The sequence below is a fragment of the Microcaecilia unicolor genome, chromosome 1 (genome assembly GCF_901765095.1).
Source record: "Microcaecilia unicolor chromosome 1, aMicUni1.1, whole genome shotgun sequence".
NCBI classification, from domain to species: Eukaryota; Metazoa; Chordata; class Amphibia; order Gymnophiona; family Siphonopidae; genus Microcaecilia; species Microcaecilia unicolor.
The window spans coordinates 713,760,640-713,786,173 of NC_044031.1; the positions used below are offsets into that span (position 1 = coordinate 713,760,640).

Consider the following 25,534-nt stretch of genomic DNA (forward strand, 5'->3'; position numbering starts at 1 on the left):
AACTGAACACAGTATTCCAGATGTGGTCTCCCCTATGTAAAGGGGGCATAATCACATCCTTTTTTTTTTTTTTTGCTGATTATGCTCCTCTATGCAGCCAAATTAAAAAACTAGAACCAGGACAAAATTGCTGAAACATAGGCATAAATCACAAAAGCACTGTCCTCATACTATAATTTATAAGTGTTTCTTCATATATGCACATCTACCTATATGGATATTATGTAGCCAAATATCTTCTTATATTCAGTGGTAGCTCTGTAATATTAAAGAGTGCCCTCAGACAAATATCCACTTTTTCAGGCAATATATTGTTATGCCAAGTGGTATAGCACTTCTTTCATTGGGCAACTCTTGTGTTATTTTGAAAAACGTGCTATTGCCTATGTGATAAGTGCTACTAATACACTAATTAAATCAAAACGTGAAAGTGAAATCGACAAAAGAGCTTTACTTATAAATTACTTATAAATTATAGTATGGGGACAGTGCTTTTGTGATTTATGCCTGTGTTTCAGCAATTTTGTCCTGGTTCTAGTTTTTGAATTTGATTGTTTGTTACCAGAGACTGGGGGATTGGATCTGTTAGATACTTTTATGCAGCCAAGCATTCCTTTGACCTTGGCCACTGCGTTATCATATTGCCACTTTGAGATCCTTGGGCATTGTCGCACCAAGGTCCCTTTCTTGGTCTGTGTACATCCTATCATAAACTATGCAGATGATCTAATGGTCTTGGTCCCAGTTAATTCTTTGGTTTCATCTCGTATAGATTTACTTCATGTTGTTGTCAATACTTTAGAAGCATGGATGAAAAAACATAAATTGAATTCAGAGAAGACTAAATGTTTACTAGTTAGCTATTCTTTGGATACAGATGAGAAAAGTGTTATGATAAATCAGATATTATAATCTAGTTCCTTTCGGGTGGTGAGGGGGGTTAGGCAGGGTTGCCCGATGTCCCCATTGTTGTTCTTGTTGTACTTAGAACCTTTTCTCCGCACCATTCTGCTAGATCCGGATATACGGGGAGTAGTACTGCATAAAAACTCAATAAAAATCTTGGCCTTCGCAGATGACATGTTCCTTACTCTCACCCAGCCGTGTTCCTCCGTAGACCGGCTTCTGGAAGTGATTGAGTTTAGTTTCTTCTCTGGGTTGCAGCTGAATCTGCAGAAATCGTTGGCTCTGCTGATCCAGTCGGCGATGAGGTCAGAACGGGGGGGGGGGGGGGCTCCTTTCCATTTCATTTCAGTGGGCTACAGACACCATTAAATATCTGGGGATAAACGTTACAGTAGATATAGCCTAATTATATAAGGAAAATATCGACCCCTTGAAGAGGCGCACACAAGATCTTCTGCAGGGGTGGCAGGGGCTCCCCCTATTTCTTCAGGGTACAATTACATTATACAACATGTTTATTTTTCCGAAATGGACATATGTATTTCAGATGCTCCCTGCTACACTAGGCTACAAGGAAGAAAGATGGTTACACAAAACACTTAATGGGTTTCTGTGGCAGGGTAAGAGGGCCCGTATAGGACTTAAAAAGTTAATGAGACCACATTCAAAGGGGGGCCTGGGACTTTTGGACCTGAAACTTTTCATGATGGTTAGCTGCCTGCGAAATTTATCGGATTGGTTTCGCTCCAGAGAGTTTTATTCTTGCACGGGAGTAGAAACCAGTTTGATGGCACCTCTAGATTTTGCCTATTGGCTCCAGGCTCCATCGCCTGAATTACCATCAATTGGACCATATGGGTATATAGTAGCCCCATTGCGTAAAGTATGGAGATAGCTGAGTAAGACCTATAAATGGAATGGAGCAGTGTCGCCCCTGCTTCCCCTTAGGGGCAATCTAGCATTTCTGGAGGGAGGGTCATCTGTACTGTTTCAGAGGTGGAGCACCCGAGGAATTCAAGTAGTAACAGAACAGGGGACCACCAAGTCCTTTCGAAGTATATGTGAAGAGTTTAAATTAGATCAGAAGGATTACTTTGCGTATTTACAGATTAGTCACTATGTTAGGTCCCTGCCAGCAAGCTGTTTGACTCAGGAAATATGGGACACTATGAATGAAATATTGGGCCTGGAAGCGCAGCTGAAAGTGCCGTTGAAGTCCATCATAATTTAAGAGACACACAGGAACAAAATGATTATTCCATAGTGGCGAGTACCTGGCAACAAGAACTGCAGTGCAAGCTTGACCTGGGACAAGTCGCAGTTTGCTTGTTATCTGTACATGCTGTGACGGAGAATATAGCTTGGAGGGAAATGCAATACAAATTTGTAATGCGAATGTATATATCACCACACAGAGCGTACAAAGCGACTTTGAGGCCAACGGATTATTGCCCAAAATGTAAGAGTGTGGGAGCTACTTTGGGCCACATGTTTTGGACTTGTCCAGTGGTGAAGCCCTTTTGGATTGAGTTAGGAAAACGGATCTCACAAATGTGGAAAGTACAGTGGCATCCATCCCCAGGACAACTACTACTACTTATCATTTCTATAGCGCTACTAGACGTACGCAGCGCTGTACACTTGAACATGAAGAGACAGTCCCTGCTCGACAGAGCTTACAATTTGATGAATGTAATGTTTTAGGCTGCTTACCGGAGGGCCTCAAGGCCTTTTTGCGGCGGTCAGTTTTGATGGGGAAGAGGACAATCCTACAATTGTGGCTACAACCTGAGGCGCCTAGTGTGTCACAATGGCGAGGAGCAATGATGCAATGTTGTATGCTGGAAAAGAAGAGGGTTGGAGACTTGGCCTCCAGACAGGGAGACTGGTTTTGCAAGACCTGGTCCCCATATTGGGACTCCTTGACACCTGTTGCAAGAAGTAGAATTTTGAACTGTTAGGGATCACCTTTAAATATTTAGGAGACAGGATCTTCTGTACTGATGTAATTTGAAATGCCTGTTACACACCGGAGTTTGTTGTACAATAGTGGTAAATGACACAATATAGGGCAAGGGTGGGTTAGGAGGGAGGGGGAATAAAAGGAAAGTAATGGACAAATGCAAATCGAATAGCAGTGGTTGTTGTATTAGCATTACTTTTTTGATATAATGTTATGACTGTACGATTTTGATCTTATGTCAATAAACAGATTAAAAAAAATCAGATATTATACCAATTTTGGATAGCTAATAGGTTATCCTTGGATCATCAGATTTGCAAACTCGCTCACAAATTATTCTTCATAATGCGTAATTTGCCAAGAATTTGGAAGTATTTTTATCAGGATCAATTTCGTCTAATGTTAGTCTTTGGTCTTAAGCTACACTACTGCAATATCATTTACTTAGGAGTTGCTAAAAAACTTCTGAAGAGACTTAATATCATTCAAAATGTAGCACTGAGTGATTTTTTTTTTCACTGAAAAAATGTGACAGTGTTTCTTTGTATTATAAACATGGCTTCCAGTTCATGCGGGGATATTATATAAAATTTTCTGCTTTATATATGATACTTAATGGTTTACCATCTTATCTTTTGGACCACATAGTCTTTATGCAAAAAACTAGAGCTACGAGAACTTTGCTCTCTCTTCACATTTCCATCTTTAAAGAATATAAAGAGAACTAGGTTATTAGATAATCTCTTCTTATATTGGGCAGCTCGTTTAGAGAAAGAAATTGAAACAGTGTCTATATCGGTGACAAGTTATACTCAATTCCGTAATTAGATTAAAACTTACCTATTTAAAAAAATTGGCCTGAATTATAGTGATCAACAGACCGATCCATTTTATTCTTTTTATTTTACTTTAAGGATTGTATTTCCAGGTAACATCCTGCTTCTTTAATCATGTAATCCACATTGAACTGCAAGGTATATGGCGGAATATAAATCTATTGTTAATATTAAACAATTCCTTTGGGTTTTACCCCAAATGCATCAGTTTACACTTCCCACAACCCAACGCTTAGTAAATCTTCTAGTTGTCTTTAACACTGTGGGTAATGACAAAGTTATGTAGTAGCTTCAGCAGTACTACTACTACTACTATTTAGCATTTCTATAGCGCTACAAGGCGTACGCAGCGCTGCACAAAAATAGAAGAAAGACAGTCCCTGCTCAAAGAGCTTACAATCTAATAGACAAAAAAATAAATAAAGTAAGCAAATCAAATCAATTAATGTGAACGGGAAGGAAGAGAGGTGGGTTGGTGGAGGCGAGTGGTTACAAGTGGTTACGAGTCAAAAGCAATGTTAAAGAGGTGGGCTTTCAGTCTAGATTTAAAGGTGGCCAAGGATGGGGCAAGACGTAGGGGCTCAGGAAGTTTATTCCAGGCGTAGGGTGCAGCGAGACAGAAGGCGCGAAGTCTGGAGTTGGCAGTAGTGGAGAAGGGAACAGATAAGAAGGATTTATCCATGGAGCGGAGTGCACGGGAAGGGGTGTAGGGAAGGACGAGTATGGAGAGATACTGGGGAGCAGCAGAGTGAGTACATTTATAGGTTAGTAGAAGAAGTTTGAACAGGATGCGAAAACGGATAGGGAGCCAGTGAAGGGTCTTGAGGAGAGGGGTAGTATGAGTAAAGCGACCCTGGCAGAAGACGAGACGGGCAGCAGAGTTTTGAACCGACTGGAGAGGGGAGAGGTGACTAAGTGGGAGGCCAGCAAGAAGCAGATTGCAGTAGTCTAAATGAGAGGTGACAAGGGTGTGGATGAGGGTTTTGGTAGAGTGCTCGGAAAGAAAGGGGCAGATTTTACGGATGTTGTAAAGAAACAACTCGTTTCACACAGGAATAAACCCTGTGACTTCCATTGTGCTGCATTGTGTTGTTATATTGTATACACAACTATGCAATATAACAATTGTCATATGCTTCTCTTACACACAACCTCTAGGCTTATCAGTCTTTAATAATACGTTTTAAAGTTTATACTGTTTTGTATCTTTTCAGTTTCAAAATAGTAAATTCGGACCCGCGCTAACATGGGCCATGTTTTGTCATGCTGCATCAGGGCAAAAGGTCCTAAATCAAGACGCCACTGGAAGTAATGGCATCTTGATTTAGAACCTTTCACCCTGATGCAGAGTGGCGAAACATGGCCCATGTTAACTTGGGTCTGAATTTACTATTTTGAAACTGAAAAGATACGTTTTAAAGTTTTAAAGACATATTTGTTTCAGAATTTTAATATGACCTGATTAGTCATAGGTATATTTTGCTGTTTGTATAATATTATATTTCCTGAATTGTTCAGTCACTTTTTTCTTTTGTAACCCGCATCGAACTGCGAGGTATTGTGGGCTATAGGAATAAATGTCATGTTATGTTGTGTGTAAGAGAAGCCAATGACAATGCAGGCAAGTCACAGGGTTTAATCCTGTGTGAAACAAGTTGCTGCTGAGGCTCCTACATAACTGTCATTACCCACGGTGTTAAAGACAATTGGAAGATTTACTAAGTTTTGGGTTGTAGTTTGGAGTCTGCTACATTAAACCCCCACAATATATAAGCCTTTTTGGACTTTCACTATATTTCTTCACAGTTTACCTGTCAAGCATTCATCCACACTTCTAATTTTTGTAGATCACTTCTCATGCTTTCACTCCCTTTGAGGTGTCCTCTCTGTTGCCAATCTTCATGTCATCCACAAAAAGTCATACTTTTCCTTCTAATCCTTCAGTAATATTCACAAAAATGTAAACAGAATTGGATCTTTCAGGCACTTGTCTTCCTTCCGAATGAAATCCATTTACCACCATGCTCTATTGCCTGTTGTCACCTCTTGGGGGTAATTCCATAACTGTGCACCTATTATATATAGGTGCTTAGAGGGTGTCTGATAGGAGCATATTCTATAAAGCAGGGTTCTCAGCCCAGTCCCTGGCGCATACCAAGCTAGCCAGGTTTTCAGAATACCTACAATGGATATTTATGAGAGAGATTTGCATTCACTGCCTCCATTGTATACAAATCTATCTCATGTATATTCATTGTGGGTATTCTGAAAACCTAACTGGTTAGGTGTGTCCTAAGGAACCCTTGCTGTAAAGGAAAGTAGGTGCCTACTTTCCTTTATACAATACTAGCCGTTGAGCCCGTAAAAACGGGCTGGTATTGGGGTTTTCCTTCCCCCTCCCTGCGAGTTCGCCACCTCTACCTTTCCCCCCCCCACGCCCGGAGTCGCCACCATCCCTCCACCCGGCCCGGGCCCTCTCTCCGCTACTAAACTTACACATCCATTCGCCGGAACGCAGCAAGCACATCAGCTGAGCTGCTGTCGGCCCTTCCTTCTCTGCCTGTGTCCCGCCCTCCTGTGACGTAACGTCAGCGAGGGCGGGACACAGGCAGGGAAGGAAGGCCGACGGCAGCTCAGCTGATGTGCTTGCTGCGTTCCGGCGAATGGATGTGTAAGTTTAGTAGTGGAGAGAGGGCCCAGGCCGGGTGAGGGGGGGGGGGGGGGAACGGTAGCGGGGACCTCGGGCGGGGGGGAGCGGTATCAACCTCGGCGGCGCAATTTCCCTCTCTGTCCCGCCCTCGTCATCATGTATTGACACGGGGGCGGGACAGAGAGTGAAGTCTCTACTGCGCATTTGCGAGTGAGTCGGTCACTCGCCGTTTATATGTTTGATAAGCATAAGTAGGTGTATGTGTGTATATTAAGCTAGCCATGGAGTTGCGGTAAATGTTCACACCTAACTACTGGAGATACACATGTAACTTATAGTATTTTATAAGTTAAATGTGTGTGAGCCCCACCTACATGTACACCTACCTATAAAATACATGTTGTGTAAGATGTGCACATACTTACAGAACAGCGTTTAGGTGGATTTTTGGTTTTATGTATGTGTGTGCGTACACACAAGTAAATGTTTACAATAACTTGGGTATTTCTAATATGCTTCTATCCCCAAATAGGAGTTTTGAGGTCTGTTTAAAATCTCTCTTAGAAAGGCAACGTAAGTTCCTATGTACATTTGTGTAAAATGCTCCCAGTACCAGCCCTCTACATGCTGGTGCACATAGTTTCACTTGCTCAGAAGCAGGTATAAATGTGTCTATGTGATATTGTAAAAGGAATAGATCATTCCCATTGGTCTTGGATGGAGTTAAAATTGGTTTAGAGGAGATACCAAGTCTGTGTTTGAATTGGTTCAATGATTTGATATTGTGTTGTTAAAAATTCTTGTTTTTAGTAATGTGGATTTCCAAGTCTGAGTTCAAAGTGAGTTACAAGCTTAGGTACATGAGTTATTTCCCTGTGGACTTACAATCTAAGCTGTACCTGAGACGATGGACAGTGAACTGATTTGCCTAAGATCACAGGATTTAAACCTGCTTCTCTACTCACTAGACACTAACACCCTCATTCTCCACATGGTGCCTATATTTATGTGCTGATTTTGATTTTTATAACCCACTTATTCCCTATAATGGTCCAAAGAAGCATACAACTAATTGTAAATACAATTGTGCACAAATAGCTATTATACAGTAAACCATAAGAAAATGGTAAAAATAGAGTCAATTTAGACTATTACAGCTCATACATTTCTCAAATAAATGTTTTCAGACCTTTACAAATAACATGTAAGATGATTGCTTCCTTAGACTTGGTGGCACATTATTCCAAATCAGAACAGCCTGACAAGAAAAGAAATTCTCCAATAACTTTTCAAAATCTAACTGACTAGGTCCAATTGATGATTGCTAGATGTCAAATGAACTCCCACCGTAATATCAGAAACATTGTCCCTGTTTGTAAGCACCAGGTCTAAAATAGCTGTATCCCACGTTGGTTCTGTCACCCATTGCTGAAACACTTCTTCCTGTAGAGAATCCAAGATCTCATTGCTTCTAGACAATTTTGAAGCTGGGATGCCCCAATCGATGTCCGGCATATTAAAATCGCCCATCAGTAGTACTGCCCCATTCCTAGCTATCTTGTGGATGTCTTCAGTGAAGTCTCTGTTCAATTGTTCTGACTGTGAAGGTGACCTGTATATTACACCAATATAAATATATTTTCCTTTTCATATTGCCAGTTTAACCCACAGTGCTTCTTCCTTACACCATATGTCTTGCAGTTCTGTCACTTTAATGTTATTCTTAACATATAATGCCACTCCTCCATCCTTTTTTCCTACCCTGTCCTTCCTGAAGAAATTAAAGTGAAGTATAGCTATATCCCAGTCATGGTTCTCCATGAACCACATCTCTGTGACCACCACTAAATCCAAGTTGGCTTCTAGATCATTGCAGCCTCTAGATCTGTACATTTGTTTCCCATACTATGGGCACTGGCATGCAAGGCTATCCAGATGTTGCTTTTTTTCCCATTTTCTGTAAGGATATTTGATGGCTCACCTTCCTGAGGGTTGTTAATGACTTTGGGGCTTTTCTCACTCATCCCACAGCCAGTTTGAACTTCGTGAGTGTGGCTTGGATCTCTTTCAGGGAGAGAAAACTAACAACTTATAGCAGCAGCTTCAGAGAGCATTTTCTATCTCACAGATTAGGCTGCAGAGAATACCTTCTCCTGCTTTAGACTTAATCCCGCCACCCTACCCCTCTACCCACCCACCCCTAGAGTGACATGTCTTATATAACCTCCCTATCAACCCACTCATTACTTTTACCTCACCCATTTCTATTCTTCTATCACCTTCTCCCACTACTCCAACCAGAGTTACACCTAATCACACTGACCACCCTTCAACATCTTCAGTCCTTCTGTGACTGTTCTCTTGTGCTTGACTGCTTAAATATTAAATGCTTTACTTTTTGTCTATTTAGATTGTAAGCTCTTTGAGCAGGGACTGTCTTTCTTCTGTGTTTGTACAGCGCTGCGTACACTTTGTAGCACTCTAGAAATGTTAAATGGTAGTAGTAATTTAGTATAAAGCCCTCTTTAGTCCATTAGCCAGCCTGGTACTGAAGACACTTTTCCCTTCCTTGAAAGATGGACACCATCACTGCTCAGTAGCTCTTGGGAGAAATCATCCCGTGGACCAGGAAACCAAAGCGCTTTTGTCGGCACCATCTACACAGCCACACATTTAGCTCCAGGATGCAAGCTTCCCTCATTCGGCCTTTACCTTCAACAGGAAGGATCGATGAGAACAATGTTTAAGCACCTAGGTGCTTCACCTGACCTAGAGCCATGAAGTCACGTTTGATATGTTTAGTAGGATACTTAGCAGTATCATTTGTGCCAACATGGATGAGCACCATAGGATAGTGGTCAGTAGGCTTGATGAGTCTAGGCAGTCTTTTCGATACATCTCGAATCTTGGCACCAGGCAGACAACACACCTTTCACTTCTTATTGGCCACTGATCTGGCGGCTTTGGGATTTTTAATTGTTGTTTCCAATTTCTTCTGCCTCCAGGGCTGTGAAGTGATTCTTCAGTTCTTCAGAAGATGGAGTTGGGGGGGGGGGGGGTTGGTTTTGCAGGATCCGGTGACCTGTGTCCAGCTGTCCTCTTTCTGCACAAGGTCTTCTGTCCCTTTGCTGGAGATCACCAATGTTTCTGTGTCTCTGGGATGAATTTCTGGTTGTCACAGATGCTTTTTAGTTTTGCCACCTCTTCTCTTAGTTCTTGTATTTCTTTCATGAGGGAATCAATGTGCATGCACTTATCACATGAAACCAGAATCTTGTCTTGTGCCAAGCATTCACTCTGGACAGAAGCAGAAGCTGTAATGAGAGCCGCAGCTTTAGGGGCACAATGTTTCTTTGTCATATTTCACGTGCAGGAGTTGTTTGTACCTGTGGATAAAAAGAAATGAAGGGACTACCAGTCCCCTAGTACAAAAAAAGAGTATTACTTGTTACCTTCTTAAAGTGAGGGTAAAAGTGAAGCCTAGTGAGGATAAAAGCGAAGCGTAGAGGAAGCTGATTTTCTTAAATGAAAAATGAAGGTAAACTAATATCCTTCTCTTAGATGTATATAAGAAAGAAACAGTAAACCTGGTTTTATATATAGTAAGTTTGTACTACAAAAGGAAGAGAAATCCTGATTACATCAAATCAGTAACTGCACCTGATAGCAGACAGCTCAAGAAAAAAGCAAGGAGTAACTGTGTCAAATCTGGCTGTAATTGAGCAAGTTTTTGAATGGGGTAGGCAATGGATTTGGAAGGCTATATAGGTCTTTATAGTTCATTTTTGTCTTATAGATGTGGGGGTATAATTTTGTTATACACAAAACTCAAGAATGTTACTTGTTCTGACTTTATTGTATACACTGTTTTCTTGACAAAAAATGTTTGGAAGTAAGTATTGGATGGATGGGATGGGGTCAGAAACACAATGGACTAGACAAGAATCAGAAAAACATTCATTAACAATGAAGAATGTCTTCATTTTATAAGAGGCAGACCTTCACATGGAATACTCTTTAAAGAGAATTGGTTAATTCAGGTCTCATCTGTGGGTACTGCTCTGTTGGTGCCAGGTGCCTGTGTTGCCTTTATAAAATAGGCACCTCTTTGGACTCCTCAGGTGCCCATTTATCTATAAAAGGTTTTTCATAAGTTATTACCTGCCAGTTGGTGGTGCTGTCTAGCAGAAAATTATTATTTCAAGTATAAACTGATTCATATGAAAGCAAACAAATGGTATGTAAAAGATTCACTAGGCATTGGTTCCCTAAATAATTTTGCAGATGTACAGTTTGCTGTGATTTCTCCTCGGCCTTCTTAAACATTATGTACAGCTGCTTTCTAAGCAATACTTAAAATATAATGGATAAAGGGAATATTAATTTAGAAAGCTAGTAAGCCAAATATCTGCCCCAAAAGTTACAAAAATAAAATCCAGCTTACAAGATTTTGGGTTTAAATCCATGTTTTTCTGAGTTTACAAGAGGATCTCTTCAGAGTAGATTTCAGCCTGGGATTTGTAGGGACAAAACAGGCCCTGCATAGGATACTATCAGGCTCATTTTTGAAAGAGGACGCCGCCCATCTTTCAACATAAATTGGAAGATGGGCGTCCTTCTCACAGGGTCGTCCAAATCGGTATAATCGAAAGCCGATTTTGGACGTCCCCAACTGCTTTCCGTGGCCAAAGTTCAAGGGAGCGTATCGGAGGCGTAGCGAAGGCGGGACTGTGGCGTGCCCAACACATGGACATCCTCGACTCCTAATGGAAAAAAAAGGGCGTCCTTGACGAGCACTTGGACGACTTTACCTTGCCCTGTTTTTCTTATGACCAAGGCACAAAAAGGTGGCCGAAATGACCAGATGACCACCAGAGAGAATCGGGGATGATCTCCCCGTTACTCCCCTAGTGGTCACTAACCCTCTCCCACTCTCAAAACATCTTTCAAAATATTTTTTGCCAGCCTTAGATGTCATACTCAGCTCCAGCAGTATAGGTCCCTGGAGCAGTTTTAGTGGGTGCAGTGCACTTCAGGCAGGCGGAGACAGGCCCATCCCCCCCTACCTGTTATGTTTGTGGAGGAAACAGCGAGCCCTCCAAAACCCACCAGAAACCCACTGTACCCACATGTAGGTGCCCCCCTTCACCCATAAGGGCTAAGGTAGTGGTGTACAGTTGTGGATAGTGGGTTTTAGGGGGGCTCAGCAGACAAGGTAAGGGAGCTATGTTCCTGGGAGCATTTTATAAAGTCCACTGCATTGCCCCCTAGGGTGCCCGGTTGGTGTCCTGGCATGTCAGGGGGACCAGTGCAGTAGAAATGCTGGTTCCTCCCACGACCAAAGGGCTTGCATTTGGTAGTTTCTGAGATGGGCGTCCTTGGTTTCCATTATCTCCGAAAATCAGAAATGACCAAGTCTAGGGATCACCGTTTCTAAGGACGACCTAAATTTCAAGATTTGGGCGTCCCCGCCCGTATTATCGAAACAAAAGATGGACGTCCATCTTGTTTTGATAATACAGGTTTCCCCGCCCCTCCATAGGGACGTTTTGCGAGGACGTCCTCAACAAAACTTGAGCGTCCCTTTTGATTATGCCCCTCCACATAGTACTATGAACCTGATTTTCTTGCAACAGGTTAGGCCAGTATCAATTCCTTTGCAAAAGTTTTTTGCAGACCTCAGGCACATTGTTGACACATCAAGGCCTGAGCAAGGCAAAGTAACTTTACAGGTCTGGGGAACTTCATGGTCAGAAGAAATCAGTTGTTTGGTCCCCCAAAGACACAACACTGGAAAACATCAGACTTTGTTATTCTAGTCAGCATGGCACCACAGGGTATAAGAACCTCTTTTATAAGCATAATATATCTAACTGGCTGTTATCTTGGGCAGTTCATATGAGAGCTGTTATCAGTTGGCCCAAACCCGCCACATAATGAAGGTTCGTTAATCTGTGGCATCACCTTGCATGCTCTTGTCTGGCTGGGGAGAGCTTGACTGCTAACGGACTATCCGGAGAAAAAGAGAGTGTCTGCCACCCCAGCTTTGCTGCCTGCTTCCTTCATCATCTCCCTGACTGACTTCAGCTAAGTTCATGAGTGTGAGGGAGCCTTTCTATTGGTCAGGTTGCTCTTCTCTCTTTTGTTTTATAGTGCCTAAGGTGTTAAGTGTTCTAATAATAATTCAGGACTAATTCAGGACTAGGTGCAAGTGTGTGTTATCTTTACTCCACCTCGACAGGTACTTGACTCGGTACTTTATAATCATTTTGGGTAATTCTGCATAAGTGTATTTTCTCAGACTGACACTGTTACTGCTACAAGATAATAAGCTTACTGCTGTCAATATTTCTAATAAGCCAGCTTTTCTATTTTTCTTAAAATATCTGAGCCGTGTGTCCTATTCTTTCAGTGTTATCTAGGACTAAGAATTCGGAACTGTAAGAGGGAGGTTGTAACCCATTCATTGCAGAGTGCTAAATTTCTACTTTCTGTCATCTTATTACCTTTCCTCATTGCCTGCTCTCTACCTGGGGCCGGGTAATTGTGATTAGTTCCCACAGATTGAATCCTCGTAATCTGAGGAGAAGCCATCTGGTGTAGTAACACATAGAAAGCGGGGAAAGCCTTTGTACATGCTGTACATCTGTTAAATGTTCATCATTACTATTAATTCCCGACAGTGTCTTGATAAAATATTCCCATGAAAAATATCTTGTGATCATTTTGCTAGTTCTTTGACTTGCTGCAGGCATGAATATTTTCTCATTCTCTAATAAGTTTTTTGTTTTGTGGAAATATTCTTGTTTTGATTTTAAGGATATGCGTTTCCTTGGAGTTCTCATTTCAGTTACATTTTTTAAAAAAATTTTTTTCTCATCTTTTTTTAGTACTTTTTATTTTGTGTTGTGTTTATTTGCTGCAGAAGAAAAAAAATGATCATCATTTCATTCTGTCTGTATTTATTTATTTTCATTTTTCTCTTGTTTTGCATAGTTTTTGTTTTTCTAATAAATGCAGTTTGTTGGTCATATCTGTACCAGTCGCAGGAGCTGCTTCTACGTTTTCAGCAGGTGAGATTGTTTTCTTCTTGTTTCTGCATGCCTAAAATGAGAATAATGTGATCTCAATATTACCCTAAATTGAACTTTAAAACCTGGTTATATCAGTTGGTGTTTGCCTGATCTTCCTTCTTTTCTCCTTACTTCCCCCTTCTTGACTCGCCTCTCCTCTTTTCTTCCTCCTTCATTTCCTCACTTTATCAACCTGACCATTGTAATCTCATCTTTTGATTTTTAATTTTGTTTGTGAACTGCCTAATTCAGGGGTGGGCAACCTCAATCATCGAGTACCGCAACCCAGTTGGGTTTTCAGGATTTGTCCAATAAATATTCATGAGATCTATTTGCATGCACTTCCTCCATTGTACGCAAATACATCTAACACACATTTAATGGGGACATCCTGAAAACCCGACTGTTGCGGCCCTCAAGGACTGAGGTTACCCCCCCCCCCGGTGTAGTGGCACTTCATGTATGTATTTTGATGGTATATCAAGTTTTCATAAATAAATACTGATCGCCATAGCTGAATATTGGGCCAATAATCTAGGCATATTGTGTTTTTCTATCCTAACCATGTTCCTAGGAACTCTTACTTCTTACCCAGATATATTATGTATATGTATTTGGTGGGTAATTTTCTGACAAGTCAGTTTAACCAGGTAAACAAAGGTGATTTCTTTCCAGGTCACCAGGTTGAACCTTGTGGAACTGGCATCCTTTTCCCTGTTGCATCTGGAGTGGAAGGTGGAACACTCTTCTGGCTCTAACTGAGTTCTACTGCAGAAATAGATATTTACCTGCAGAAATGTTTTCAGAAACCTGCTCTCATTGTGTAGATGAAAAATAAATATTTGTTTTCTCTCTCTCTTTTTTTTAATTGTTAGGAAAAGTATTTGTACCTAAATACAAGCCCTTAGAAACTCGGAGAGAAGAGAAGGTGATCCTTGACCCCGAACTTGAAGAAGCCCTGACTAGTGCTACGGATACTGAACTCAGTGACCTTGCAGGTTAGAATCCATTGTCTCTCTCTCATGGCTTTATGCACATACCCTGTTTACCCCTTGAAGTAGGATGTCAGCTTTAGCAATTCAAAACTTACTACAGGCTTGACTTCTCCCTGAAAATACCATTCTCAAATCCCAGATTATAAAGAAATAACTTGCATAACTTGCCCTTCACATTTTGATGCAGTGTCTTTAGCTGTCAACAACTTCCCCTACAAAAGTCATTATTATTTTTGGTAAGGCATATGGTATGAACATATACACTTATGCTGACAGCCTTCTCTTTGTGGCCAGAGTGTCCTCACCAGGGCTTGCTGTAGGTCATTATAGGACTGTATGTGTGCGATTTCTTGTTGGATCACTGACAGTAAATTATTCTTAAATATGAGTAAAACTACATCTTGTTGGGTGACTGATAAATGAGCCTACCCCTCCTTCTCAGTATTGCTTTTAGTAAGTATCTGGGGGTTGTAATAGATGCTTAGTTGGCTTTTACAGATCAGGTTATGTCGATGATGCAAAAGGGAGTTTTCTGTTTTGCGGATTTGAGGATGATTAGGGGCTATTTTGATAAGTCCCTGTTTCATTTCCTTGTTCATTCATTTTGTCTCTCATGGACTATGGTAATATAGCATTGACCAGTATAACAGAAAGTAACATCAAGAAATTGCAGACATTACAGATTGTGGCCATTTGGTTGTTGGAAGGGTTAATTAGTTTGATCATTACCCCTCTGTATTTATAATGTGATTGACTACTGGTACAATTTTGGATTATGTTTAAAGTGATGGTCCTGACTCATAGGGCCTACTATGAGAGGACACCGTCTTCATTGGTGAGTCTAGTTACTATATGTTCGATGGAGAGTATTGAGTTCTGAATCTGCTTTGAGACTACAGTACCTTCATTGTCTAGGACATAATGGGTGGCCACATGGGGGCCTTTTTTTTTGGCCCCAAGTCTGTGGAATGCCCTATCTCTTTAGTGGTACGGACTGAAGGATCCTTGAAATAGTTTAAACAATTTTTGAAAGCGTACTATTTTGCTTTTGGTGTATCGTCTCAAGGGAATTAGCTGTCATTGTTTTCCTGGTTTTTATTTTATTGTATATTTTACTAGAGTGTGGTCTTGTGTGCTTTGCTATCTAGTTTTGGAGTTCCTTTCTTACCTTGACTTTATATTGTACATTGCTGTGTTCTTATATTAAGCCAAGCGATATAGCAAGTATAATAAACTGTAACTGTAAGGTTAAGTGGTGCTGGCTCCATATTTTGAAATATTTAGCTCAGTTCCTTTAAGGCTGTCTTTTTGTCCGCAGCTGTTCTTGGAGTGCAGCATTTTGTCAGCAGAGCACAAGGTGATAAGCAAGGAACCAGTGATGGAGATAACCAAGCAAGTGCAAAAGGTAAGTAACTATTGAAGGAGGGGAATTAGAAATTTTCAGTGTCTGCAGTCAGCATATTTTTTTTAAATTCATAGATTATCCAGATCATGGCTGAATATTTAAGGTACCAGAATCCTAATTGGTTCCACTCTCACTCTAGCTCAGCCATTTTATACAGATATCATGAGTCTGACTGGTCACATATTCAATTCCACACACTATATACATTTTGAAAATTGACAGATGGGGATTTTATATAGATACTGGTAGCTATTATCTAACTTATTTTGAAAATAGATTTGTATAGTTCCACAACAAGTTTGTATGCACTTCTGGGTTTTACGTGTTAGGTTTAATTTTATTTTTTCTTGCTACATGAATGAAAGTTGAGATAATGGCTATTTCAGAAAAGGGCTTGGAACTGACCTCATATTTAACAACATGCAGTTAAGGTAAGTAGTACAGGAAATATAGCTTAGATGAGTATTTGCAACAGTTTGGATTTTGTGCTTTGAATTACACAACAACAGCAAGACCAGGAGCTAATGCTATTTGTCCCCAACTAAACCAGTGAGCTAGCAATAGACCCTTCTTCCATCTGCCAGCCTGAGGAGCTACTGCTGATCTGATTGGTTATGTCAAAGAAGTGTGTTAGTTGTACCAGAATTGTGACTGGAATATGGAAAGAAAACAGACAAGACAGATGGTGGGATGAAGGTAGAAAAGTGAGAGAAGAGATTGTCAAAATGAAATGAGGCAAAACTGTATAGGACAGACAGGAAAGAAGGGGGAAGCAAAGAGCAGCTGCAGTCAAAGAAAAATAATACATCCTGACAACCACACTACTTGTTGAGTTTAATTATCAGAAACTTGGGGGTGGGGTTTAAGGCTGAAGGTTGGCCAAGGGTGGCCCACTATCTCTCTGCGCTGGCTCTGAGGCTGGATAAGAGAAGGAAAAAGCAGTGTGAAAGAGGAGGAGTCGAGAATGATGATGAGAGGTGAAAACATTTTTTTCAATGCCTGTTCATCATTTTTTTTTTTTTTTAATTAATTTTTCAAATTTATACATCAAACAAACTTGACAAGCTTGTAAAGAAAGTTCGGATAGTTACAATAAAGCTTGATAGAACATAATTCTAATAGAGATAAAACAAGGAAAAAAAGAAAAAAAAACTTCACAAAAGTCCACAAGTGGAGTCTATTATATTGGAGAAATTAAGAAAATCAACATTATAAATCGGTTGCGTCAGATTCACTATCAATTTTCAACAGTTGTTATTCTATCTTATGAGTTTTAAATGTTATAAAAGAAGAGAGTTGAATAGGATCATAATATACATATTTCAGTGACTGATAAGTGACCAAACATTTACATGGATATTTAAGAAAAAATGTAGCTCCAATTTTTTGTCTCTTGTTTCATCTGAAGAAATTTCTGACGTCGTTTTTGCGTTTCTCGCGAGAAATCTGGAAAAACTCGAATTTTTAATCCTTTGAAGATTTTATCCTTATTTTTGAAAAACTACTTCAATATCCAAGTCTTGTCTGGAATTAGAGCTACTGTCACCACTAATGTAGTTGGTGTTATTTGATCTAATTCAGAAGTTTCCAGTAAAACTGTAACATTAAGCTCTTGATTATCTCGATTATTCTGTATCTGTTGTTCCTCACTTTTCTTCACAGGGAGGTAAAAGACCTGGACAAACGGGGGAATATTCTCTTCCCCTATTTCCAAAATTTCATTAATATATTTTTTTAACATCTCACGGGGAGAGATCAGAGATTGTTGAGGGAAATTGATGAAACGTAAATTATTGCTTCTAGAACTATTTTCCAGGAACTCTGTCTTTCTCCTGAGATTAACTAAATCGTTAAGCATAGTCATTTGTAATGTCTATGTTTGCTGCCGTTCTTTCTCCTGTTTAACGATTTGTGCCTTAGCTGATTTCAAGTCATTTTCTATTTCATTTACTCTCCCATTCAATATAAGCATTTCTTCATTGATTTTCTTTATCTGGGGGCATAACGCCTTCCCTAAGTCAGCTATCAGTGACCACAGACTATCTAGAGTCACAACAGAGGGCTTTTTAAAAAGATTTGTAAATGAAATGTTCTCTACCTCAGTTTGTTGTGAAATCTTCACATCTTCAATCATCTCTCCTGTCTCCCCCACCGAAAACTCTGCCAGTTATGCAGTTGAATTGGAAGTCTGAGCACTTCTCAATGCCTCTGATAAAGTTGAAACTGCTTCCTCTCTTGCTTCACTTGGCAACACTTCGGTATCCAAGCTTGCACAATCTGAGAACTGCTTCCACATGGCTGTGGGGGAGGGACTCTATAGTTGGGGCTTAATGAAACTTCCAGCCCAGATCTCTGCTGTGGGTCTCCAACTCCCCTTGGCTGAGACAGCAGGCCACTCACCGACGCTCGCGAATCTAGAGTTCTCTGTAGATAAAGATCCATCGGACCTGAAACAGAGGGGGGTCTAAGATGCTGGGAAGCTGCAGCCGCAGCTTTCTCCCTTCTTTTCGGCATTAGAAGGCAATAGAACCAAAATTTATGGTAAATCACAGGAGCTCTGTTTGCACACCCAATTCATTCGGCAGCCATCTTGAACTCGCATCCATCATTTCTTCTCTTAAAGAGGAGAGGAGAGCACTCTTACAAAATTTACAGACACAGTTGGGGCAATTTTATAAAACTTTCCATGTATAAGGATGTTTTACGTGCAGGCAATGGCTATTATAAAATTGCGATGACCACGTATACTTTTATGAGGTTCATTTGCAGACGTTAACTAAAGATAGTGTTTAGGTGTAGCCTGAATAGAGTTTGTTTATTTAAAAATTTCTATTCTGCCTACAACTAGGCTGATCACAAAGCTACATACACAATAATAAATAAAAACAAACATACCAGAAGAATGCAACACCGTGCTCAAAGTAAAGACACAAGCATTGGCTCTGTGCGTGTTCAAACAAGAATGTCTTCAATAATTTACTAAATTGGTCTGTGCTGCTATACAATCTCAGATAATCTGGTAATCAATCTGGTTAAAAAAAACTATACAAAATTTTGCTATATAACTCTTAAAATAAAACATGCTACAAGGTAAATATATATGTTATTAAAATAAAACAGTATCGTACATCAGAGGAACCAAAAGCCTGAGAAAATGAGTTTTTAAAGCTTTTTAAACTGATCTAAATTCTGTATTAAATGAAGTTCAGTGGACAATGCATTCCATAATTTCGGACCTTTGATGTAAAAAATAGAAGATCTAAATGCTTCCAAATAAACCTGATGAAATGAAGGCACATCAAGTAGCTGTGTAACATTAATATGTTACAAGAAATTATTTATTTTGGGGAAAATAGCTCTAGAGCGCACTCGCTACTGTTTATAATTTAAGAGCAGGTGCTGTATTTATAAGTTTTAGGATATTAATTTCTCCACCAATCACCAAAGGTGATAATTGCAATAAATTAAATAGATTAAATATATATAAAAGATACCATATACTCAGAACACAAGGAGACCGTATTTTTAGCTTCAAAAAGGTTGATTTAATATACAATTGCACACGAGAGGTAGGTTTTAAGAGATCTTTACAGATAATCTGTGCATAAAATAGAACAAAGTAGCAGGTAGGTTAACTTACAAGTCCTTGTTACAAGCATGCTGTGGTCCAGCTGATTGATGAGCACATGTTGAGGAGCAAGGCATCAGGGCTTCTGCAGTGAGTGGATCTGAGTTGCTTGCAGCTGAAGAGAATCTGAGTTGCTTGCAGTTGAAGAGAATCTGAGTTGCTTGCAGTTGAAGAGAATCATCAATACATACCATCCTACAATCAGATTCAAAATTGACTACTCCCCAGAAAAAGTCAATTTTTTGGACACCACGGTCTCAATCAGTGATGGCTGTATACAAACATCTATATACAAGAAACCCACAGACAGATGCAGCTACCTCCACAACTCCAGCTTCCATCCTTCACATACAAAAAGATCCATCATTTACAGCCAAGCCACAAGATACCACCGTATCTGCTCTGACCCAGGGGACAGAGACAGACACCTTAAAAGCCTGACTGAATCTTTCAAACAGAAGGGCTACAACCCCAAAATAATCTCCAAGAATATTGCCTCCTCCCTCAAAACACCCAGGGAGAATCTGCTACAGTACAAAAAGAAAAAATCCACAGACAGAATCCTGCTTGTAGTGACATACAATCCAGAGCTGGAAAAACTGAGGAAAATCATAAGAGATCTACAACCTATACTCCAGGAGGATGAATTACTGAAAGAGATATTCCCATCCCCACCAGTACTGGCCTTCCGACAGCCACCCAATTTAAAACACAAGCTAATTCGAAGTAAACTTCCATCACAGACTGAAAAGGAACAGAAGGGCACACTTCCCTGTAATTTATCCAGTTGCAAACTATGCCAAAATATTTCACAGGACCCCAAAGTCATCCACAAAGGAAAGATATTCAACATAAAGGGATCTTTCACTTGCTCATCTTCCAATGTGGTATATATCATTCAGTGTAAAAAATGTAACGAAGGATGCTATATTGGAGAAACAGGCCAGATGCTTAAGACAAGATTCAATTTACATAGACATCATATGAACAATACTGGTGCCAGCAGGTCAACATTTTACAGGACCAGGACACTGTACCAGTGACTTCACAGTGAGAATCCTGAAAGGTAACTTTAAAACCATACAAGAACGTAAGACCTTTGAAGTCAGAATGATTGAATATTTTAACACCCAACAGAAAGGACTTAACAAGGATCTGGGGTTCCTAGCCCATTATAAACCATAAAGCTGAATGTCTCTGTTGATCACCCTCCCCTCACCTATCCACACCCATCCTGTTAGAATATCAATGATATGCTTTGATGTCCCCATGCATACTTCCTACCCACCCCCCTCCTCCCACCCTGTCAGACTGTCATAGTAATGCTTGAATGTTTTCACTTATATACACTGTCAGCTAGCACATTTGCTTATTTCCGATCTGAGGAAGAAGGGCAACCTTCGAAAGCTAATCAAGAAATGTATTAAGTTATGTCCAATAAAAAAGGTATCATCTTATTTTCTTTTCCATGTTTTATTTTGTTTGATTTCTATTGATAACCTTGAGATGATCTCAAAAAGCAAGCAGGTTGGTAACACCTTAGAGTGGCACTGAGAGTTGGGGGAAAAGTTATTATTCAATATTTTAAAAACAAAATTATGAACTCAATTGAAATTTTTCAGGGAGCCAATGCAGCGATTTCAAAATTGACGCAACATGATCATAGCGTGAACCACCTTTAATCACTCTAGCTATGGAATTTTGAACAACTTGCAGTGCCTTTAACATATTACTGGTAATTCCCTTTAATAGACCATTACAGTAATCTAACAGTGGACAAACTACAGACTGGACAGTTTTACAAAGGTTTTCAACATAAACCATTGATCTAATACGCCGTACAATCCTTAATTAAAAAAAAACCTTTGCTATTATATTTCCAATTTGATTTTTCATGAACAAGGTAGTGTCGAGTTGCACCCCCAAGTTTCTAATCTGTTGGACAATAGGAATGTTAACAGAGTCCATGCTGAAAACCTTAGGATAATCCATTCCTTTTGTACCAGAGAGGAAAAGAATTTGCATTTTCGAAATGTTCAATTTCAAACAATTACCCTCCATTCATTGCACTATTTTGGTAAGATAAAGTGTTAATTTAACAAAAGTAATACAAACTGTATGTCATCAGCATACAACTTGTATTGCACCCCCAAACATTTTAACAATGTGCATAAAGGTAAAAGAAAAATATTAATATTGCTGAAAGACAAGCAGCCCTGAGGAACAAAATGAAGCAAAATGTTTGACCCCCAACAATCCTATGTCCTTCCCTGAAACCATATTGATGATCATCTAAACACTGTGCCTTCTCCACATACACAATCAGTTGTCGAAAAACCTTTTCAATTACCTTCAATACCACAAGAACAACGGAAATTGGTCTATAATTACCCAATTCCAGAACATCCAAATGGTCACTCTTTAAAAGAGGCTTTACCGTAGAAATTTTACATTTTTTGGAACTTTCCCTAGAGATAATGATTTACAGTCCAAACCTCACTAACCATCTCTTCATCATTCATACTCGGATTCACATTGGTCTCCAATAACATCTCTAACCATTCCATCTTTTGCAGTAGAAAAGCTGCAAAGCCAACTGGATCAGGACCCCCCATGAACAATATCATTCTTATGGCCATCCACTAACTGTTTTACTGTACTGAACAATTCTTTAGGTCTATGTAAAGCAGTTTGAAATTTAAGTTTATAAAATGTATTTGTCTCATTCTCGCAAAAAGACAAATATTCCATCAAACGTAGCTTATAACTCTCTCAAAATTATCATTGTCTCTAGTTCTTTGCCATTGACGCTCACTCTGGCTTAATTCCCTCTGCACGCTGCACTGCCGAGGTTATCCAAAGGCTTGACCTATAGCCTTCTCTAAAAACCACTTCTTTCATTGGTGCTACTATATCTAATTCTTCAAGAGAAGAATACCGTTCATCTGCCAATTCTGCTTATCCAGATCCAACAAAGGCAGCCATACCTTCTTCAAATCACTAAGTTCAAAATTACTGACCCTTACTTGACAAGTTTCAAAAATGGTGTTGATCTGAAATATACTGTACAATAATATGAATGTTTTAAAATGATGTTACACTAAGAAATATTTCTTCAATAGCATCCTGAATGTGTCTCCTGTATTTGTGTCTTGCTGCAGATGTGGTGAAAGGTGAAAAGGTTAAACCTGTATTTGAGGAGCCACCTAATCCCACCAATGTAGAAGAAAGCTTGCAGCGGATAAAAGCAAATGATCCCAGTCTACTGGAAGTGAATCTCAACAACATTAAGGTACTGGGCTGTAGATTCTGCTCATACTTGTCAAATGGGCATCCATTCTGCAAAATTCTCGAGCCATATAATGGCTGACTACCTGGGGGTATTAGACCCACTACATTTTTTCTTTTTCTATGTGTGTTTTTAATTGTGATTTAAGAAGTTATTGTACATTTTTTTATTGATTATATGTATGGGTTGGTTTATTTTATTTTAATCCACCTTGTACTCTGATGGCTTAGGAAGAATATAAATGGTAAATTACTAAAAAAAAATTTAAATCCCTCAAAATATTGGTTCAATGGCCGTTTCTCTCTCCTATGGCAACATATTCATGTGCATAATTTTTTTTTTAAGCATACTTCTTGATGGGGTTTGATTTTCATGGTAATCCTTTTAACACACAGAACTAAAGTTCAACAAACAGGTTGCAGTGTACTTGGCTTTAAAGAGTTAAACTGCCTTCATAGCAGTGAAAAAACAAGTGGGGAAAAAGCATGCAGGGCATGTCTTATGGAATCTGTCTAACTCCTCTGGACATGTGCTTGTGTGTGTGTATTTGTGTTCCCTATCTACTGTGTTTCACTGTATTAAAAGTTTTTCTGAGCTGCAGGAGATGTAACTGCTTCTCCCATAGAAATGCAGTGGGCTAATTTTTAGAGAAGCTTATTTAAAATTGGAGAAAGAGCCCCAGCCAGGAGTTGTGAATGAAGGCTCATAGCAGCATAGGCGAATAAAAACTGGCTTCAACTGAGCTGGAAGCCCCAGAGAGTAGAAGAAAATTGCCTGGCCAGAGAATAGTTGCACAGCTGGTTATATGAACAGGGCTGAAGTTAGACATTTGGAGGCCTAGGACAGAAACCAGGGAGGGAGGGGCCCAAAAGCTGACCTTCAGCCTATGCCTTCTTTAGCTTGAGGCAGGTTTGGGGGCCCAGGGCAATTTCCCAGTTTGCCACCCCCTAAGGCCAACCCTGTGTATGGAAAGTGTTGCAGATCTGTAGGGAGGTGACTGACTTTAATGCTATTGTCCATATTTCCTCAAACTACAGAACATTCCAATTCCAACCCTGAAAGAATTTGCAAAGGCTTTGGAAACCAACACCCATGTGAGGAAGTTCAGCCTTGCAGCAACTAGGAGCAATGACCCCATAGCCATTGTAAGTGAGCCCTTGTGTGTTGAAAGTCCTCATGAAAAAAAACATTTACTTAAGACTGTACCACATGTTTTTCATCCTCTGTTTTCTTTTGGTCAGTGTTTCCCTTTTCTTCGGTCACTAGCTGGACCAGATGAGGGCTGGTGCTGAATAAAGTATCTTCTACAAGGGCAATACAGTATTTTGAGCCCGATTGATGTGTGGTTTACTTTACTTTCCTCAACTTGATGGCATGTCTCACCAAAAGTTTGAATTATGTGAAAATTCAATACTGTGGCAAGAAAAAATTAGAGGTCCAAATGCTGCAAACCAATAATGTCATAGAAACTGAGCAGCATATACTGAGCCGGTAGCCATTTTTTAAATTCCTTAATCAATTGAAAGCAATCTTGATAAAAATGGAATAAATAGGTCTGAAACACTTTATTTCATAATCCCTATGCCCAACGTGTTTTGGCACCTAGTGACTTCTTCAGGGACACATTTATAAGTATGTATGGACAGACAATCCACCTAAGGGTAAAAATAAAAATAGGAGCATGAGAAGTTTGATTTATTACTTGATATACTGATCCAGACTAAAAAGTGTCAGTCATGTTATATTAAAAAGTAAAAAATACATTAAACTGAGTCACACAGAGCCCCAAGGTAAGAAGAATCAGAAATAAGTAAAGAATCCCCCCAAAATACAACACATACTTTACCTAGGCAGTCGCCTAAAATGCTTGTAAGGTTGCACATGTAGGGGTATCCAGAGAATATAAAAGCATAATAGGGATGTACAAAACCAGAACTGAGCAATTGAAACTACTTCCCAATTGAAAGGACCATCTAGTACAGACCTCTGCAGTGGAGCAGCCATAAAAAGTACTGTTGTGTGTCTAGTAAAAAAACCAAAACAAAAAACAATTTAAAGCAGGCTAGATAAAGCTCTATTCCAAATTGACAGGACCTAATAGTACAGATCTCAGGAAAAAGCATACTTACCCAGGCTGCTAAATATTCAATTGAAAGGATCATATAGTACAGATCTCCAAACCGAGCAGCATAACACATGCAAAAAAAATAGGTTTCAAAACAGGATAGTAGTAACAGTAGGAACCAATTTCTTTATTTGCATAGAGGAAGCAAAGTGAAAATCGCATCGACTGAAAAACAGGGTAAAACTTCAGGTGCCCAGAGGTGTGTACATACAGCAGATATCTACAACATTTTTAAACAGTTGCAAAAATAAGTCATTTAAAATTGACACTTTTAAATGATCCACTGTTGTCTTCAGGGTAAAGTTTTTACATAGCATCTCTCTTATGAATAAGTATTTATTTGTATAGTACCCCATTTTATTATTATTTTTTTTAAGAGCCCTCTTTAAAAAAAAAAAGTGTTTTCATTTTTTTTGACCTCCAGTGATGCTGTAACATTTTTGGCGAAAAATAAAAAGGTGGGAAAATAAGCCAGGCTATCCTCGTGGGATCTATTGAGTTCTCCACTTTTTGTGGATTCTCTTTAGACTGTAACATTTTTGGCACCAAAATTGCATTTCAAATATATTTAATCAAGGGACATCAAGTTTAGGTTAGTTTTAATATATTTATAACTTATTTATCCCCACCCTCGGGGACCTGTAAGTTTGTATACACCTCTGTG

At 39.6% G+C, this 25,534-nt stretch overlaps 1 protein-coding gene across 2 annotated transcripts in view; it reads left to right on the top strand.

Annotated features, from left to right (window-relative positions):
* The window catches only part of LOC115460646 (tropomodulin-2-like), a 74,983-nt gene that overhangs the window by 34,617 nt on the left and 14,832 nt on the right, over positions 1-25,534 (top strand). For both annotated transcript variants that reach the window (XM_030190413.1, XM_030190414.1), the window contains exons 4-7: positions 14,304-14,426; positions 15,742-15,828; positions 22,618-22,748; positions 23,783-23,890. In XM_030190413.1, coding sequence (XP_030046273.1) covers positions 14,304-14,426; positions 15,742-15,828; positions 22,618-22,748; positions 23,783-23,890 — 449 coding nt within the window. The remainder of the gene's footprint in view (positions 1-14,303; positions 14,427-15,741; positions 15,829-22,617; positions 22,749-23,782; positions 23,891-25,534) is intronic.